This window comes from Mesoplodon mirus, assembly GCF_964341445.2.
Source record: "Mesoplodon mirus genome assembly, chromosome: X".
In the NCBI taxonomy this organism is placed as follows: Eukaryota; Metazoa; Chordata; class Mammalia; order Artiodactyla; family Ziphiidae; genus Mesoplodon; species Mesoplodon mirus.
In genome coordinates, this window is record NC_138981.1 from 116905788 (window position 1) to 116925009 (window position 19222).

A 19222-nucleotide genomic window follows, 5' to 3' on the forward strand; every position below is an offset into this window, starting at 1 on the left:
AATGGGAAAAGAATTTGATAAAGAATATATACATGTATATGTATAATTGAATCACTTTGCTGTACACTTGAAACTAACACAACATTGTTAATCAACTATACTCCAATATAAAATAAAAAGTTAAAAAAAAGGTATATAAAAAGTGGTGCTGGGACTTCCCTGGTGGCGCAGTGATTGGGAATCCACCTGCCAATGCAGGGGACATGGGTTTGATCCCCGGTCCAGGAAGATCTCACATGCTGTGGAGCAACTAAGCCTGTGAGCCACAACTACTGAGCCCGCATGCCACAACTACTGAAGCCTGCGCGCCTAGAGCCCGTGCTCCGCAACAAGAGAAGCCACCGCAATGAGAAGCCCAGGCACCGCAATGAGAAGCCCAGGCACCGCAATGAAGAGTAGCCTGCACTCTCTGCAACTAAAGAAGGCCCGTGCACATCAACAAAAACCCAACGCAGCGAAAAATAAAATAAATAAATAACTAAATAAAAACAACAAAAAAACAAAAACAAAAAACACATGTACCCTTTGACTGTGCAATCCCTCTTTAAAGAAAAAAAAGTGGTGCTAGGACCACTGAATAACTACATACAAAGAAAGAATTTGCACTCCTACTTCACACCATATACAAAAATTAACTCAAAATGGATTCAAGAGTTAAAACTACAAAACTCTTAGAAGAAAACAGAAGAGGAAATCTTCCTGATCTTGAATTCATCAACGGATTCTGGGATGACACCAAAAGCACAAGCAACAAGAGAAAAAATAGATAAACTGAAATTCATGAAAATTGAAAACTTTTATGTATCAAAGGACATTATCAAGAAAGTAAAAAAGACAACCCACAGAATGGGGAAAATATCTACAAATCATATATTTGAAAAGGTTCTACTATTCAGAATATATAAAGGACTCTTACAACTCAACAATAAAAATAATCAGTTAAAAGTTGGCAAAGGGGGCTTCCCTGGTGGCGTAGTGGTTGAGAGTCCGCCTGCTGATGCAGGGGACATGGGTTCGTGCCCTGGTCTGGGAAGATCCCACATGCTGCGGAGCGGCTGGGCCCGTGAGCCATGGCCACTGAGCCTGCGCATCTGGAGCCTGTGGTCCGCAATGGGAGAGGCCACAACAGTGAGAGGCCCGCGAACCGCAAAAAAAAAAAAAAAAGTTGGCAAAGGATTTAAATAGACATTTCTCCAAAGAAGCTATACAAATGGCCAATAAGCGCATAAAAAGATACTCAACATAGTTAACCATTAGGGAAATGCTAATCAAAACCACAATACTACTTCACACTCATTAGGGTGGCTATAATAAAAAGAAAAAAAATAGAAAGAACAAGTGTTGGTGAGGGTGTGGAGAAACTGGGACCCTCATACATTGCTGATGGGAAAGTCAAAAGTTGTAACTGCTGTGGAAAAGTTTGGCAGTTCCTCAGAAAGTTAGACATAGTTATTATATGACCCAGTAATTCCACTCCTGGAGAAATGAAAACATATGTCTGTGCAAAAATTTGCACATCAATTTTCACAGCAGCATTATAAATAATAACCAAAAAGTGGAAATAATCCAAAGGTCCATAAACAAAACCTGGTATATATCCATAATATGGAAGATTTATTCCATCATAAAAAGCAATGAAGGGACTTCCCTGGTGGTCCAGTGGTTAAGAATCCGCCTTCCAATGCAGGGGACAGAGGTTCGATCCCTGGTCGGGAAATTAAGATCCCACATGCTGTGGGGCAGCTAAGCCTGTGCACTCTAGAGCCTGCGCGCCACAACTAAAGAGCCCGCGCACTGCAGCTGCGAACCTGCCTACCACAACGAAGATCCTGCATGCCGCAACTAAAACCCAACACAGCCAAATAAATAAATTAATTTAAAAAATACTTTCCTTCTTTAAGAAAAAAAAAAAACAATGACGTACTGATACATTCTACAACATGGATGAACCTTGAAAATACTATGCTAAGAAAGAAGTCAAACACAAAAGAACAAATATTGTATGATTCAATTTATATGAAACATCCAGGATAGGGAAAACCCATAGAGACAGAAAGTCGATTAGTGGTTGTCAAGGGCCGGAGGGAGTGACTATGAAAGGGTACAGGGTTTCTTACTGGGGTGATGAAAATGCTGGAAAGTAAGATGGTGGTGATCATCACACAACTCTGTTAATTTTCTAAAAATCAGTGAATTGTACACTTTAAAGTGGTGATTTTTGTGGTGTGTGAATTATGTGTCATTATAGTTGTTATTTTAAAGTCAAAGCACAAATTTCTCATCTGTTAATAGAAACTTTTCTGTTTTTTCTCTGACTCCAAGTCCTCATCCAGTAGTGTCCTTCCAAACTCAAATGTGTCCATCGTTAGTGGTCTCTGCCCAGCTGGGCTGCTGTTCATTGCAATGTGTTAAATAATCATTTATACTCATGCTCAGCACTAGGGTTCATTTTTTTATTCTTAAAAATGGAGAGAGCTGCACTAGAATTCAACAGTACCACATTTTATCAAGAGGTAAAACTCATGTGCAGACTACCGTTTTAGCAACATTTGTCTATAGTATTTGTATTGGAGGAAAAAGAGGATGGTGGCCTGGCTTCCCACTTATATTCAGGAGAGAATGAAGTCATCTCATCATCTCCTTTGTTCACATTTTTCTAAAGAGACCATGTCTGGTAATGAGCCATCTCACATCCTCAACCTTGCTTTCAAGCACTGTTGTCTGTAACTGTCACACTACCCAAAGTATAATGTCCATTGAAAAAAAGGAAAACAAAGTAAAAAAGAAAACAAAACAAAACACAGTCATTGCCTAAGGGAATTTTTAAATTAGAAAATTCACGGATATTATTTACATCATAAAATGTGATTTTTAAGACAATTAAACATCACTGCTTTAATTCCATGGTTGCTATAATTCAACATTCCTCCCCTCATTGAAACAGTTTTATTATTTTAACTTCCTTTAAAATGCTATCACAGGTAGTTCCTTTAAGAGAAAGCAATAAGATGTTGCAAGAAAGGTGCCAACTTTCCTGCTCCAGTGGATTTATTTGCTAGGCGAAGCAGCACACTTTCTAAGGGTTCCATCTGTGCTGGAACCACTCACATGGGACAGACGGAGGTAGGAAGGCAGACACTCCCTGCTGCCTTTGAGTAAGTTCTGGAGAGCTGAATGGAAACATACACTAAACTCATATTGTTGCAAGTCTTGAGGGTGGCTGAAAGCTGACTTTACAAGCTAAATTGACACAGGTGATTAATGAGTCCTTCATTAAATAATGCAAAATTTGTTTGAATGATGATGTACTAAATAGCATTGCCCTTGTTGTGGTTTGATTAGTAGAAATGCTCATCAGGGTGGATGCCTGGGATTCTCTCTCAAATTCACTTGGATTTTTATTGCTTTCCTCAATCTCAGAAGACCAACTGATGAACTGCGGAGACTGGTTCTTTATTTTTCAGGCCACAGGACATCTACTGTAAAAGGATAAAAAGGGAAGCAGACAGAGAAGGCTATGTGTCCCCAAACAGAAGGCCTCAGTGGTGAGTCAGAACGCAAACAGTTTGGCAGGCCAACCAACTTCAGAGCAGTACAATCTGATCGAGATGAAATCCACTCAAATACTAAAATGGACTGTGTCCAGACATTGCCTTTGCCTCTCTGACTCCATCTTCACAAGGACAACAGAGTATCCTTTTGCTCAATTAACCTCTGACTAAATTCAGAATAAAACAGATGGTGAGAAGCCATAGAAAAAAGAGGTGGAGGCCTTTTGTACCTCCATCCTGGGCTATTGATTTTCCAGTAAAATATATTTCCTCCATTTCCTGGAAAGGCTTTAGAGTGAGTTCATTTTTATAACTCTGTTTTCCATAAGGGAACAAGTCATATAAGTCTGAAGAAATTATTTTAAGAGGCTAAAATGCATAAACAAAAGCTGGAAACAGAGATACATCCCATGATAAAGGAAGATTATAATGGCCCCAGGAAACCTTAATCTAAGCAAAACCATCATATTATAGGAATTCTGAGATAAGTATGATGGCTGCAAAAACAGGTTCATGTTGGTAAACTCCTAGGAGATGGGAAAAGGTAATACACTACTGTATTTATGTCATATTTGACGTATATGGCAGAAGAGTCCGCCTGTTTACATTCAAGTGCAGTGATCAATTTCACCCCCTCCAGGTCCTTGGTTTTCACAAAACAAGCAGCACTCTTGCCCTGTTATGGACAGATTCTGCAAAACAGAGATGGACTCTGAAAACTCTTGTCACCTCCCTGACCTCAGATGGAAGATATGGATGAGTTAGGCAGGAAATGGGCAGGTAAAAAAGAATAGGGGATATGGAGAAGGAATAACTGGATAGATGTGTAAGGTAGTTTAGGCTGGTGGTTTTTAAAAAGGGAGGGTGCACAGAGGTTTCTTAGGGCAGTGAAATTACTCTGAACAACACTGTAATGGTGGATACGTGTCATTATACATTTGTCCAAACCCATAGAATGCCCAACACCAAGAGTGAATGGTAATGTAAACTCTGGACTTTGGTGCTAATGATGGGTCAATGTAGGTTCATCAATTGTCACAAATGTCCCACGCTGGTGGGAGATGCTGATCCTGGGGGAGCCTGTGCATGTGTGTGGGTAGATGGTATACAGGACATCTCTAACCTTTGGATCAATTTTGCTGTGAACCTAGAACTGCTCTAAAAAATAAAGTATTTTTTAGAAGGGTAGATAAGCACTAGAAACGTAGAGAAAATTCAGGGTGGGAGCAAGTGGGTAAATAGATGAGTGAGAGAGAAAAGGGGGGTAAACAGAAGATGGGTGGCAGAAGCAAGAACTACAGGAGGCTTCCTGGGATTCTGATGTGATTGAACAGGTCTCAGATTTCTTCCCACCTTTCCGACCACACGGAGGTTCTGATAAGACATCTGCCACACGTTACAATAAAGGAGAAGAAAGTTAGAAAAAATAAATAATACTGGCCCTTACTGATTATATTTTCTTATTTGGATGTAGGGAAATGTTATCTCTTACTCTGCAGCCAGATGCTCATCCCCAGAGTTTAGTACAGGGAGACCTCGTTTTATTGCATTTTGCTTTATTGCGCTTCACGGATATTGTGGTTTTTCCACAAATGGAAGGTTTGTGGCAACCCTGCATCAAGCAAGTCTATTGGCGCCGTTTTTCCAACAGCATTTGCTCACTTCATGTCTCTGTGTCACTTTTGGTAATTCTCACAATAGCCCAAACTTTTTCATTATTATTATATTTGTTATGTGACCACTGATCTTTGATGTGACTATTGCAAAAAGATTACAACTCGCTGAAGGCTCAGATGTTGGCGAGCATTTTTTAGCAATAAAATTTTTTTAAATAAGGTGTGTACATTGTTTTTTAAGACAATGCCTTTGCCCACTTAACAGACTACAGTAAAGTGTAAACATAACTTTTATAGGCACTGGGAAAACAAACAACTCACGTACTCGCTTTATTGTGATGGTCTGGAACTGAACTGGCAATATCTTTGAGGTGTGCCTATATTAGGATTATTGTGAGTCTGGCCTATTTATGGCAGCACGAGGGACCACATTCTTACATTGGGCTGCACCAGTTGCAATAAATAAGGAATTTCACCCCCCGAGAGGCATTTTGATGGGGATAGAAGAGAGCGCAGTCCATTCTGTGACCTGCAGGGACGGACTATAGGCACGCACATTCTTGCCTGGATGAATGTGCTCGCAGGGTTCCCCCTGCCTGAATTCCCTTCCAGCTCTTCTCTGCTAAGTCCTGACATGCCGTCAATCCTCTCTCCCATTCAACCTTTCCCTTTATTGGTTCTCAAATTTTAGTTTAGTGAGTATCAGCATCACCTGGGGGGGATGGAGAGAAGGGGGCTGAGGGGGTGTTAAAAATGCTGTTTCCTGGGACCTATGGCCAGAGATTCTGATGTAACAAGCCAGATGTGGAGACCAGATATCTAGAGTTTTAACAATCTCCCTGGGGGCTTTCAAATGCAAAAGATCCCCCAACCACATTTGGAGCAACTCATTTTAGGACAGTTTATAACTTGACATCACTGTCTGCCACATGGCTTATACCATCATGTCTGTCCTGTCTTCCCAGTGAAACCATGGGTGCCAAGACCTAAACACTGCATGCAAATTAAGCTTGACAACTAAGCTACATAGATTTCTCTTTCTTTTCTTTTCTTTTTTTTAGTTTTATTGAGGTCTAATTGACAAATAAAAATTGTATATATTCAAAGTATACAACTTGATATTTTGATATATGTATATATTGTGAAATGATCACCACAATCAAGCTAATTAACACATCCATCACCTCTCATAGTTACCATTTTCTATTGTTGTGCTTATTATTATTATTTATTTTTTAATCCCTCCTGGCATGTAACATCAACTTACAATAGGCAAAGAGAGCCAATGAGCAGAAGATTATTAGAAAAATAATTCAGAGAAAATGACACGCTTTTCCTCAGTAGTGAGAGAAGTTTAACAAACAAATGGCAGTGAATTCTGAGGACAATGAAGGAACCAAGGTCAGGAGCAGCAAAAGCCTCTAGGCTGCCATGTCCCTAAGGGATGAGCTAAACTCTCTTTCAAAACAATGGGCCAGGAGAGGCCAAGCTTCAGTTAGATGCATTAAACATGCCCCTCTGAAGAAGGTAGGAAGGAAGGAAACTACTTTTTGTCATGTACTGTTTACATTATCATTCAGTGCTAAATATTTTATATTTCATTGATGACTTCCTTTTAATCTAAGGTTTTTTGAGCTTTAAAAAAAATGCCTCATGGCAGATACAGGTCTGAGTTGGGTACCCCATGCCACTTGTGATGACACCGGGAAACTTCTAAACATTTCAAAACTGATGTGCCACCAGAAGCATATCGAGGCCTAAATGGGGCTGAAATCAGCAGACAATCCCTTGGAAACCTGAAAAAGGGGAGAGAACGTCTGCAAACTTGCAAAATCCAAGAGGTCTCTATCCTGCCCAAGTTTACAGGATATGACAGTTAATTTTATGTGTCAACTTGTCTGGGTCATGAGGTGCCCAGATTAAATAATATTTCTGGGCATGTCTGTGAGGGTGTTTCCAGATGAGATAAGCCTTTGAATCAGTAGCCTGAGTAAAGCAGATTGCCCTCCCCAATATGTGTAGGCATCATCCAATCTGTTGAGGGCCCATATAGAACAAAAAGGTGGAGGAAGGGAGAATTTGCTCACTCTGCCTGACTTCTTGAGCTGGGACATCAGTCTTCTACCCAAGGACTGGAATTTACACCATTAGCTCTCCTGGTTCTCAGGCCTTTGGACTCGTACTGAACTACACCGCCATCTGTCCTGGGTCTTCAGCTTACAGATGGCAGATCGTGGGACTTCTCAGCCTCCATAATCACGTGAGCTAATTACTTGCAGTAAATCTCTTTATATGGATCCTGTTGGTTCTGTCTCTCTGGAGAACCCTGACTAATACACATGACCAAAATAAAGGAAGCATTTGGACTAGCAAGGACACGCTGAATGCAAGAGCATAAGAACAGGTCTGGTCAGCGACAGTATTGTCAGGGTCTGAGAATAGAAAAATCTCCATGAAGGAGAAATAATGAAGAATACATAATTCCTGTTTAAAATACACACACACACACACACACACACGTCATAGGCTATATATATATGTATATATGTTCACGTGTGTGCACACACGTGCACACACACACACACACATACACACATACACATCTACCTCAAAGAAAGATCGTCATGAGATTCACCAAGATGTTAATAGTGATCATCTCTGAGTGGTGGGATTCCAGGTGATATTTATTTTCTTCTTTATACTTTTCCTGAACTGTCTGATTTTTTTAAAATCATTGTTTACATAATGCTATGTAGTCAGAAAAGAAATACTTCCTGTTTTAAAAAAAAATGAAGTAAAAATCAGTCACTAGTGCCCTTATAGTACTAGCAACAGAAAATATCTACAATTAATGACTCTTAGAGAGGATAAGAGTTAATATAAGATCATATGGGAAATAAAATTTGTTACATTTTTACCAAAAAAAAAAAAAGATGAGATGGGGACACCTTACATGTGGGTGAACTTGATTTTCCAGGTCTCCAAATACTGGGGGTGAGCTAGAATTATTTTGGTTTGCCTAAGGTATTCAACACAGATTGGGAGGGCAATCAGAACACTCAGAACATATTTTGAATTAGTTGCTGCTAAAAATTTGCCTAAATACTCAAAAATGTGAATTAGAAAAAAACACCAACAATCAACCCAAATCCCTTCACATGCATATCTAGTTACAACAACATGTCTAACTGGTCTCAATAATTCAGCAATATTTACACCACAGCTCTACAGTTCCTTCCCAGGCCATCATGGGCTCTCCAAGGCCTTCTGTTTTATTAAGTTTGGTTTGAGACAAAATCTATCAAAATTTAAATACATATATTTTTTTTGGCTCAACAATTTAACTTCTAGGAATCCACCTCACAGATCTTTATATACTTTGTCAAAGTTACACATATAGGATGTTCACTGCAGAATTGTTTATAATTGTGAGGAACTGGAAATAATGTACATGAACTCCAACAGGGGATGGGTGATAGAAACTATAGTACAGGGGCTTCCCTGGTGGCACACTGGTTGAGAATCCGCCTGCCAATGCAGGGGACACGGGTTTGAGCCCTGGTCCAGGAAGATCCCACATGCCGCGGAGCAACTAAGCCCGTGCGCCACAACTACTGAGCCTGCACTCTAGAGCCCACAAGGCACAACTACTGAGCCCGCGTGCTGCAACTACTGAAGCCCGCATGCCCTAGAGCCCGTGCTCCACAACAAGAGAAGCCACCGCAATGAGAAGCCCGCACACCGCAACAAAGAGTAGCCCCCCGCTCGCCACAATTACAGAAAGCCCATGGGCAGCAAAAAGACTCAACGCAGCCAAAAATAAAATTAATTAAAAAAAAAGAAACTACAGTATGTCCAGAGTTGGTATATAGTATATATGGGGTTTACATAACGCCCATAAGAATCACAGAGGTTAGTTTGCCTTGGATAATCCCAGCATTTTAAATTGGTAGACTCAGTAGAGACAGAGAGAGACTGAAAGCAGAGCAATGGTGTGCTCCAGGTCCACAGGGAGAAGCAGCTACGGTAACAGTTTCACCCACCATTTGACTGTGCCCTTCCGTTAAAAATTAAATCCTTGGGGGTCGCCTGGAAGCTAAAAGTGGTCAGGACCAGAGGCAGGGGGGAATTATATGAAGGTGGTCAAAAGGTACAAACTTGCAGTCATAAGATAAATAAGTACTAGGGATGTAATGTACAACATGATAAATATAATTGACACTGTTGTATGCTCTCTATGACAGTTGTTGAGAGCAAATCCTGAGGAGTTCTCATCACAAGGAAAATATTTTTTTTTATTTTTTAAATTTTGTAACTTTATGAGATGATGGATATTCAATGACTGATTGGGGTCATCATTTCATGATTATGTAAGTCACATCATTATGCTGTACACCTTAAACTTACACAGTGCTGCATGTTCAATTATATGTCAATAAAACTGGAAGAAAAAAAGGAAATAGAAGGTAAATAAATAATTGAAAATGATATAATGTTAAGTGACAACTCAGGACACAAATTGTGTATATAGTATGATTGCAACTATGTAATGATATATAGCTATATAGGTGTAGGGAAAAAAAGGCATCAAAATATTGCCAGTTTAAAAAGAAAAAGTGGTCAGGGATGAAGGGAGAAGGGAGCCTAGCTCTGTTGGGTAACGTTTTAACCTCGGAAGTGTAAGAGGAAGAACAGTGACAAAATTATCCCCTATGATTATTGTCCAGGTTACCTATGAAGCTCCTACTTGATTTTTCATACCAACTACTGTTCATGTCATCATTACAGAGCAAATTCACTGAAGAATGAAATTCCATTTTTTGAAACCAAATGTATAGAGAGATTTAAAAACTGTTTAGGGACTTCCCTGTCAGTCCAGTGATTAGGACTCCACACTTCCACTGCAGGGGGCACGGGTTCGATCCCTGGTCAGGGAACTAATATCCTGCAAGCCGCTTGATGCGGCCAAAAATAAAATAAAATTTAAAAATAAAAATAAAAACTGTTTATCCATGGACACGATGAAAGGAGCACGTAGTACAAATGCACATAGAGCACTGGGTGAAAAGTGAAACTGTATTTCAGCTGTGATGGGGAAGATGACAGGGCTACCAGACAGGGAGACTTAGAGGTCATGATGACTTGACCTTTTCATTGCTGACTGGGCCAAGTCTGAAAGGAGACATGGAGGAAAGCAGAGAGTAGATTAAGGAAAAGGATACGATTTCTTTTTCAAACGGTATTGCACATGCCCTATTTATAGCTAATATATTTTGACATATCTGTGTTCAAGCCAGAGCCATCTCATTCCTCCCCCTGTGCCAAGGGCAGTCTTCCCTTTGGGCTCTCCTCAAGAACAAGGTTGATAATATTTCAGAGGCTATCATAACTGGTTGATTGATTCTAAACTAAAATCACAGTATGCCATCACTTAAAACGTATTGCATTAGAGGAACTTGGGAATTCACCTCCTAACTATCTGGTAAGGCAAGATCTAACTGCTAAACTTCCCCATCATGTCTACATATTAGCTGATTTCTCTTTTACTGCAGTTTAGTAGACCTTGCTCTGAACCTTTGTGCTACCCTTGAATTTCTCAGGACAGTGGTTGTAAAACTTCTAGACGTCTGTAACAAGCCTACAAATAAAAGAATTCCACTGTCACTAGTGGAGACCCTTGCAATGCAACTTTCTCCAGGCTTCCACTGGTGTCACCTCAACACATCAGTGGTTCTCCATGTAGAGAGTCAAGAAAATTTTTGTTCATCATCTGAACACTCACCACAGTATAATAATTCTTGGTAAGTGGAGTAGTTTCAAATCCTTTGACAGCCTTGGGGGAGAGAGGTCTCTCTGTGAAAAAGACATTTAAATTATGTTAATATTATACAGGTGTAAGATGAACAGTTTATAACATAGGGCAACTAACATACTATAAATATTGTCAAGTGGAAGGCTCAATGGAAACGTACATTCCCAAATAAGTGAAAGTATAATCTTACTAAACTACAGCTGGTCAAGCTAGAGTTTCTTAATGACAGGATCAAGGCAAGAATTTCAGTTCCAGTTTGGGCTGTTTCTTCACTCCAGTCTGCCTCTCCATTCAACTTATTCAAAACAGATAAGCAAAGCCAATGCTAACCAAATATGTATATTTGTATCTTGCAACTTACTATACAAGAATAATAGCAGCCATCCTTTCTTAGGGCTGTCTATTATGCCAAAAACAAAATAATCAGAATCTTTAATACACTGAAAACTAGCAGAAAATTCTTCTTTTATGTATCATTTTAATATCATTATGCTGTGCTATAAAAAGATGACTTTCTTTTACAAAGTGCGTCTTACCCATATATACACTAATATGTATAAAATAGATAACTAATAAGAACCTGATGTATAAAAAATAAATAAAATAAAATTCAAAAATTCAAAAAACAGAAGGCATTTAGGTTATAGGTTCTCACTACACCTAATACCCTCTCTGAATTTTGCAAAGTGGTATTACTCAGGTACCAAGGGCCTAGAGAAGAAAGAAGATTTGGGAGAATATGCAGCACGTCCCTGCCTCTATTTAAGACTTCTCGGTTTCACAGCCAAACACTAAGCTGCTTTAAGACCCCCTAAGATTTTATTAGATAATTCAAATAATTTTAGTGCCACATCTCTATATGTGGTTTCTGATGAGTTCTATGAGTAAGTAAACACACACTTCTGTCATACAGTAGTTAAAGAAATATAGTTTATATAATAAATACTATATCTAGTGTAATAACTCACAATTTTATTAGAACTGGAAATCCTAAACAGACCTGACTGGTTTTCAGAATATCCTATACTATCCCCTCTCAAACACCACAGTACTCTGTGGCATATATTTACACTCTAAATGAAATAAATTTAGGGGCTTCCCTGGGGGTGCAGTGGTTAAGAATCCTCCTGACAATGCAGGGGACATGGGTTCGAGCCCTGGTCCGGGAAGATCCCACATGCCGCGGAGCAACTAAGCCCGTGTGCCACAACTACTGAGCCTGTGCTCCAGAGCTCATGAGTCACAACTACTGAGCCCGCATGCCACAACTACTGAAGCCCGTGTGCCTAGAGCCCTGCTACACAAGAGAAGCCACCGCAATGAGAAGCCCGCGCACTGCAACGAAGAGTAGCACCCACTAGCTGCAACTAGAGAAAGCCCGCACACAGGAAACAAAGACCCAACAAGGCAAAAATAAATAAATAAATAAATAAAATCTATTTAAGAAAAGAAACCACTTAATAAAAATACAAGACAGCGATCATAAATGTTTAACAGTGTCACTACAGACTGTCTTCCCTACCCTCATTTTTTCCTTTGCTTCATTTTGTTTTATGTTCCATTTTATCTTGCTATATTGTATGCTGCTTTAAACTCTTTCCAGGGACTTCCCTGGTGGCGCAGTGGTTAAGAAGCCACCTGCCAATGCAGGGGACATGGGTTCGAGCCCTGGTCTGGGAAGATCCCACATGCCGCAGAGCAACTAAGCCCGTGCACCACAACTCCTGAGCCTGCACTCTAGAGGTCGCGAGCCACAACTACCAAGCCCGTGCGCCACAACTACTGAAGTCCATGTGCATAGAGCCTGTGCTCTGCAACAAGAGAAGCCACTGCAATGAGAAGCTCACGCTCCACCACGAAGAGAAGCCCCCGCTCGCTGCAACTGGAGAGAGCCCACACGCAGCAACAAAGAACGAACACAGCCAAATAAATAAATAACATTAATTAATTAATTAATTTTTAAAAAACAACTCTTTCTGATGTATGGTGGAGTATAAATAACCAAATATTATCATCAGGACTTGATTTTTTTCTTTTTAAAAGCAATATTTTCTAGTTTTATATCTATTACATTCCTACCCTAAAAAATGCAAAATATAGAAAAGAAAAACCAACAGTTAACCCATCACCCAGAGCTAACCATCATCCAGAGTAACATTTTGAAGTACGTCTTCCCATTCTTTTTTTTTTTTTTGCTATTAAAATAGATTTTTTTTATTGGGGTATAGTTGTTTTATAATGTTGTGTTAGTTTCTACTGTACAGCGAAGTGAAGTAGAGTTCCCTGTGCTACACAGAAGGTTCTCATTAGTTATCTATTTTATACATATTAGTGTTCCCATTCTTTTTATACATGTGTTTGTGAACACACACACACAAACACACATAGATCTTTCTTACTTCACCTACAGCTTTGTAATCCTCCTATTACAACATTATTTCATGAACATTTTCCCATTTAACCTTAATTTCTAATTATTATTACATTTAAAATATCCCTTATGTTTATTTGGCACTTAACTGCTTTTAAGACATTTTATTTGATCTTTACAACTACCCTGTAAGGCAGAGATGATCTCGTTTTGTAGAGGAGGTCACTAGGGTGCAGGAAAGTGACATCAGCTGCTTAAGGGCATGAATTTGGGAAATGACAGAGCCAAGACTGAAGCCCTGGTGTGTCTTGACAAAAGCCTGTGCTCCTAATCAACAGGACGTCCAGAGATGAAGCTACTGAAGGGCCCGGTCAATGGCATGAGCAGTAGTTCCCCCCAGAGTTCAGAGGGATCATCAGTTTGATCTGGGATGGTCAGAGAAGACCTTGCTGGGCAGGGGGTACTTGATCTGTCCCTGGAGGGGAGCTAGAATTCAAATAGGCAGAGAAGACAGTAGAGTTTCCTAGGCAGGGAAGATTCCAGAAGCACAACTGTAGAAATGGCAATGCTCAAGGCAGGACTGTTCCTGTGACAGTGAACTGTCCAGCTGGGCCGGGCTGGGTAAAATGTAAATAAAACAATAAGGCAACAATGAGGGCCAAATCTGGCACTCCTCAATGCCCCAAAACTGGGGCATAACCAGATTTGGAAAGCTTCATGCAACTTCAAGGTCTGCCTGGATCCACATGGTGGCTTCACAAGGCTTTACTGGGTAAATTTGAGCAATGCAGAGCCACCCAGCCTATTACTTGAGATTGCAAATGGTGGAGTCAGGAATTGAACTCAAGTATTGTACTGCCCAGCATGGTGTTCCCCCCAGCACACCATGGTTTTGCATTCGTAGGCATATTCAAAATCGACAGATACCAAATTCTTTCAGTTTTTTATTAGGCAAGTTTTCTACAATGTACCCTTAATGTTACTTAGAACTCGGTTGTTTTGTGCAATTATGATGTAAACCAGTCTTGATAAAAATGAAACGTTCTAGAGAAACCAGCAAGATGTAACCAACTTTTGAAAGCAAGGCCAAAAGGAAGGGTAAACAGTAATGGAGAGCCTGCCAAGACAGAAGAGGAAAGGAGAGGCCACAGAAACTGGTCACTGTAACTGAAGAAAAATGTTAACTATGTGAAGTAGAACAGAGAAACATGAATTGAAAGAAAACAGTGGCTGCCATGGAGATTCCTGGGTGGCTGAACGAGATGCAAAAAGAGCTGGTGCTTTGATAAGATCAATAAAATTGTTAACAAGGATTTACTGTAGGACTTCCCTGGTGACGCAGTGGTTAAGAATCTGCCTGCCAATGCAGGGGACGAGGGTTTGAGCCCTGGTCCGAGAAGATCCCACATGCCACGGAGCAGCTAAGCCAGTGCGTCACATCTACTGAGCCTGCGTGCTGCAACTACTGAAGACTGCGCCTAGAGCCCGTGCTCTGCAACAAGAGAAGCCACTGCAATGAGAAGCCCGCACACCACAAGGAAGAGTAGCCCCCACTCGCCGCAACTAGAGAAAGCTTGCATGCAGCAACAAAGACCCAACACAGCCATAAATAAATAAATGAATAAAATATATATTAAAAAAGGATTTACTGTGTAGCACAGGGGACTATATTCAATATATTGTAATAACCTATAACAGAAAAGAATCGAAAAAAAAGAATATAGATATATACATATAACCAAATCACTTTGCTGTACACCTGAAACTAACACAATATTGTAAATCAACTACACTTCAATAAAAAAAATTACAGCGAAAAAAAATTTTTAATAAAATAAAATTGTCAAACCTCTAGCAAGACTGACAGAGGATAAAAGAGAGAAGACACAAATTACCAGTAGGAGGAGTGAAGTAGGGGATATCATTACAGACTCTGGAGATGCCCAAAAGATAATAAAGAAATACCATGAACAACTTAAAACACATAAATTTGATAATTAGGTATGAAATGGCACAATTCCTCAGAAAACCAAAACTACCACAGTTCACCCAATATTAAATACACCATTTGAATAGCCTTATAATTATTCTGGAAATTGAAGTTATAAATTTAAAACTGTGGAAAAAAGAAATCTCCAGGCCCATATGGTTTCAGTGGAGAGTTCTACCAAATGTTTAAGGAAGAAGCCATAGCAATTATTCCCAATCTCTTACAGAAAATAAAGAGAAGGGATCACTTTCCAATTCATTTTATAAAGTCACTATTAATTACACTGACACCAAAACCAGACAAAGACAGTACAATAAAGAAAACCGCAGACCCATACCCCTCATGAATTTCAATGCAAAAAACGATAACAAAGAATTAGCAAATAGAATTCAGTGATATTTTCAAAGAATTGTATACCATAGAATTCATCTCATGGATGTTGGTTAAATATTCAAAAATCAGTCAATGAAACCCATGGTATTAATAGTATAAAAAGAAAAATCACATGATAATAGCAATCGATGCAGCAAAAGCACAGGACAAAATTCAACACCCATTCAAGAAAAAAAAAACTTCCAGAAAAAAAAAAAGGAATAAAGAGGAACTTCTCCAACTCAATAAAGAGTATCTATGAAAACCCTACAGCTAGCATCTTAACTAGCAGTGAAAGACCTAAGGCTGAAGACTTTCCCCCTAAGATCAGGAACAAGACAAGGATGCCTGCTCTCACCACTCTCACTCAGTGTAGTGCTGGAAGGTCTGGCTGTCCCTGCAGTCTTGGTGTAGGATGGGGAATCAATACCAAGAGAAGAAGGAAGACAGATTTGGAAGGAAAACATTGGAAACTCTTTAAAAATGTAGTCCTGGGCTTCCCTGGTGGTGCAGTGGTTGAGAGTCCGCCTGCCGATGCAGGGGACACGGGTTCGTGCCCCGGTCCGGGAAGATCCCACATGCCGCGGAGCGGCTGGGCCCGTGAGCCATGGCCGCTGCGCCTGCGCGTCCGGAGCCTGTGCTCCACAGCGGGAGGGGCCACAACAGTGAGAGGCCCGCGTACCGCAAAAAAAAAAAAAAAAAAAAATGTAGCCCTTGCAAACAACTGGCCCCACGAAAAATATTCAAGGGGTGGATGCAAAGAGAAAAACACGAGCACTAGGTTTCAGTGACAGTTTCTTGCCTCTTGTACCTCCTTTGCCCTCCACCACTGCCTACTCTCGCCACGTGCAGTCCTAGCTGAAACCCACCCTCGGCAACACACAGAGACGGAATAAGAATGTGGACGTTCAGAGGAGACAAGTCCAGTCCCTGGGGCTGGTTCAAAGTGACGGGAGGGGAGCAAAACTTATCACCCCAAAATGTCTCTTTGGCGTGTGGATTATTTTGAGCTGAAAACAATCAAGGCTCTAAAGACTCAGGAAGTCTTTCTTTTCACCACCCCCTTAGCTGGCTAGAGAATTTAGGTAGAGGGCCTGTTCCTGGAACAGAGCTATCAGCAGAGACATATGCAAAGAACGTGTGCTGGGTGTGAGGGGGGCAACTCTCAGAGATCAGAGTCCACTCTGTGTCCCACTGTCTCTGTCTGGTCCAGCAAACGTTTATTTACCAAACATTTGCTTTTCCATCTCTATGTCAATTGCCCTCCCTCCCCTTTGAAGTCTCAAATCCCTACCCCCAACATCCTCTTTTGTCTTTAGCTGAAGTTGGTATTTAAGGCGAGGGTTTCACCATTTTGGCGACTTATTCAGTTCTCCTGGGTCTCTCCCATGTATACATGTTATTAAACTTGGATTTCCTCCTGTTAATATCTTATATTGGCTTAGTTCTCAGACCAGAGAGAAGAACCAAGAAGGGTTAGAGGAAAATTTCTTCCTCCCCGATATGACCTAACGTGGAAACATAAACATTTAACATGGTGTTTCTAAGGCCATTAAAAAACTGGTCAATTCAATTCAATCAGTGGAAAAAAAAATCAGTCAATGTAGTGAAGAATTCAAATGGCTTATTGTGGTGGCCTCTCCCGTTGCGGAGCACAGGCTCTAGGTGTGCAGGCCTCAGCAGCTGTGGCACGTGGGCTCAGTAGTTGTGGCGCACGGGCTTAGTTGTTCCGCAGCATGTGGGATCTTCCCGGACCAGGGCTCGAACCCGTGTCCCCTGCATTGGCAGGTGGATTCTCAACTACTGTGCCACCAAGGAAGCCCAACTCTCCTACTTCTGACGTAAAGATCCCTTTCCCATTAACTCTCGATTCATTCCCCTCCCTTGCTGAGGTACAGATTCCTATGCCTGTTGGTGGTGACAGGTCAAAAAGAAATCTAGCGATAACTAGCTTTCTCTGGACGTGAAGCATCTATGTGATATACCCAGAGGATTAAAACAGGAAGTCTAAATATAAAGCCCAATCCTAGTTTTGGATTTTAATAAGTAGGAAGAGTCATTTCTTAATCTGCCTTAATACAAATTTAATTAGCCATCTACCTAATCCCCTCACTTGACATCTATATTTACCTGAGAAGAAGTTTTAGAAGGATTTAATGATCCCTTAACTGAATCAGTTGCAGAAAACAGAACTTGCTTAAAATATCTGCTCCAATCATACTTGCCTCAATATTTTCTTGGCATGGACATTTTGCCAGGAAAATTTTAATGTGAAGTCCTGACAAAACATGTAGCCTCTCTCAGTAACAAAGACACAAATAAAAAAAGAGAGATAGGGACTTCCCCGGTGGTGCAGTGGTTAAGAATCTGCCTGCCAATGCAAGGGACACAGGTTTGAGCCCTGGTTCAGGAAGATCCCACATGCCGTGGAGTCACTAAGCCCATACGCCACAACTACTGAGCCTGTGCTCTAGAGACCACAAGCTACAACTACTGAGCCCACAGACCGCATCTACTGAAGCCCGCGCGCCTACAGCCCATGCTCCACAAAAAGAGAAGCCACCACAATGAGAAGCCCGTGCACTGCAACAAAGAGTAGCCCCTGCTCACCGCAACTAGAGAAAGCCCACATGCAACAACAAAGACCCAACACAGCCAAAAATAAATTAATTAAAATTTTTTTAAAAGAGATATAATTTACTACCTTACTGATGTAGTGGCAGACATGACTTTGATGTATAAACAAGTTAACTTATACCACTGATTTTGAAGAAAAGGACTGAAAATTGGATAAATGGCTAATTTTCTTATTTATAATGTATCTGACTCAAATTAAATAAAGGAGCAAGGGCCCTTAATATATCTTCTGTAGTTTATATAATGACTAAGTTATTCATACAGGTATTTTTCATGAAGATCCTTGAAAAAATATTTTTAGTCAAAATAGGGTTTACTTTTCTCATGTAACAAGAAATTGACTGGTAACAGGGGCTTCCTAATGTCACCAGTGTCCAGGTTCTATCATCCTTGGTGAGAGGCTTTTATCATCATGGTCACAAAAACCTACTCTATCTTCAGTCTTAAGCTCATGTTGAAAGGTTTGTGTGTGTGTGTGTGTGTGTGTGTGTGTGTAAAACATTATACTCAAATATTCTATTTCTTAACGTTCTACACTATTACACTGGTGGTTCTGTAGGTCCTCAGAAATCAACCTCCTCCTGAAGAGAGGAAGAAGATGTCCCCAGGGCTTCGGCCATAATTATCTCTAGACAAAAGTTACAGCAGAATCTAAAACGTAAAAGGCCACCCCCCAAGGGCAAACTTCCAGAGCATGAAGTGCTCTTGTCAAGGGAAGAAAACACTGCACAGCTTTCCATGGCACAGCCATCTGCAGGGTTAAGGGCTGTCTGGGGCTAGGGTTGCTTCATTTGGTTTCTAAGGCAATCCTAAAGAACCTGTAGTATCAGCCTGAATGGTACCCCAGGCTACCATGAACAAGTATGTCAGAAT

General features: G+C 40.5%; 1 protein-coding gene across 9 annotated transcripts in view; it reads right to left on the reverse strand.

Annotated features, from left to right (window-relative positions):
• ARHGEF6 (Rac/Cdc42 guanine nucleotide exchange factor 6) overlaps positions 1-19222 on the reverse strand; it is a 111772-nt gene that overhangs the window by 53012 nt on the left and 39538 nt on the right. For all 9 annotated transcript variants that reach the window (XM_082610090.1, XM_082610089.1, XM_082610087.1 and 6 more), the window contains one exon: positions 10950-11020. In XM_082610090.1, coding sequence (XP_082466216.1) covers positions 10950-11020 — 71 coding nt within the window. The remainder of the gene's footprint in view (positions 1-10949; positions 11021-19222) is intronic.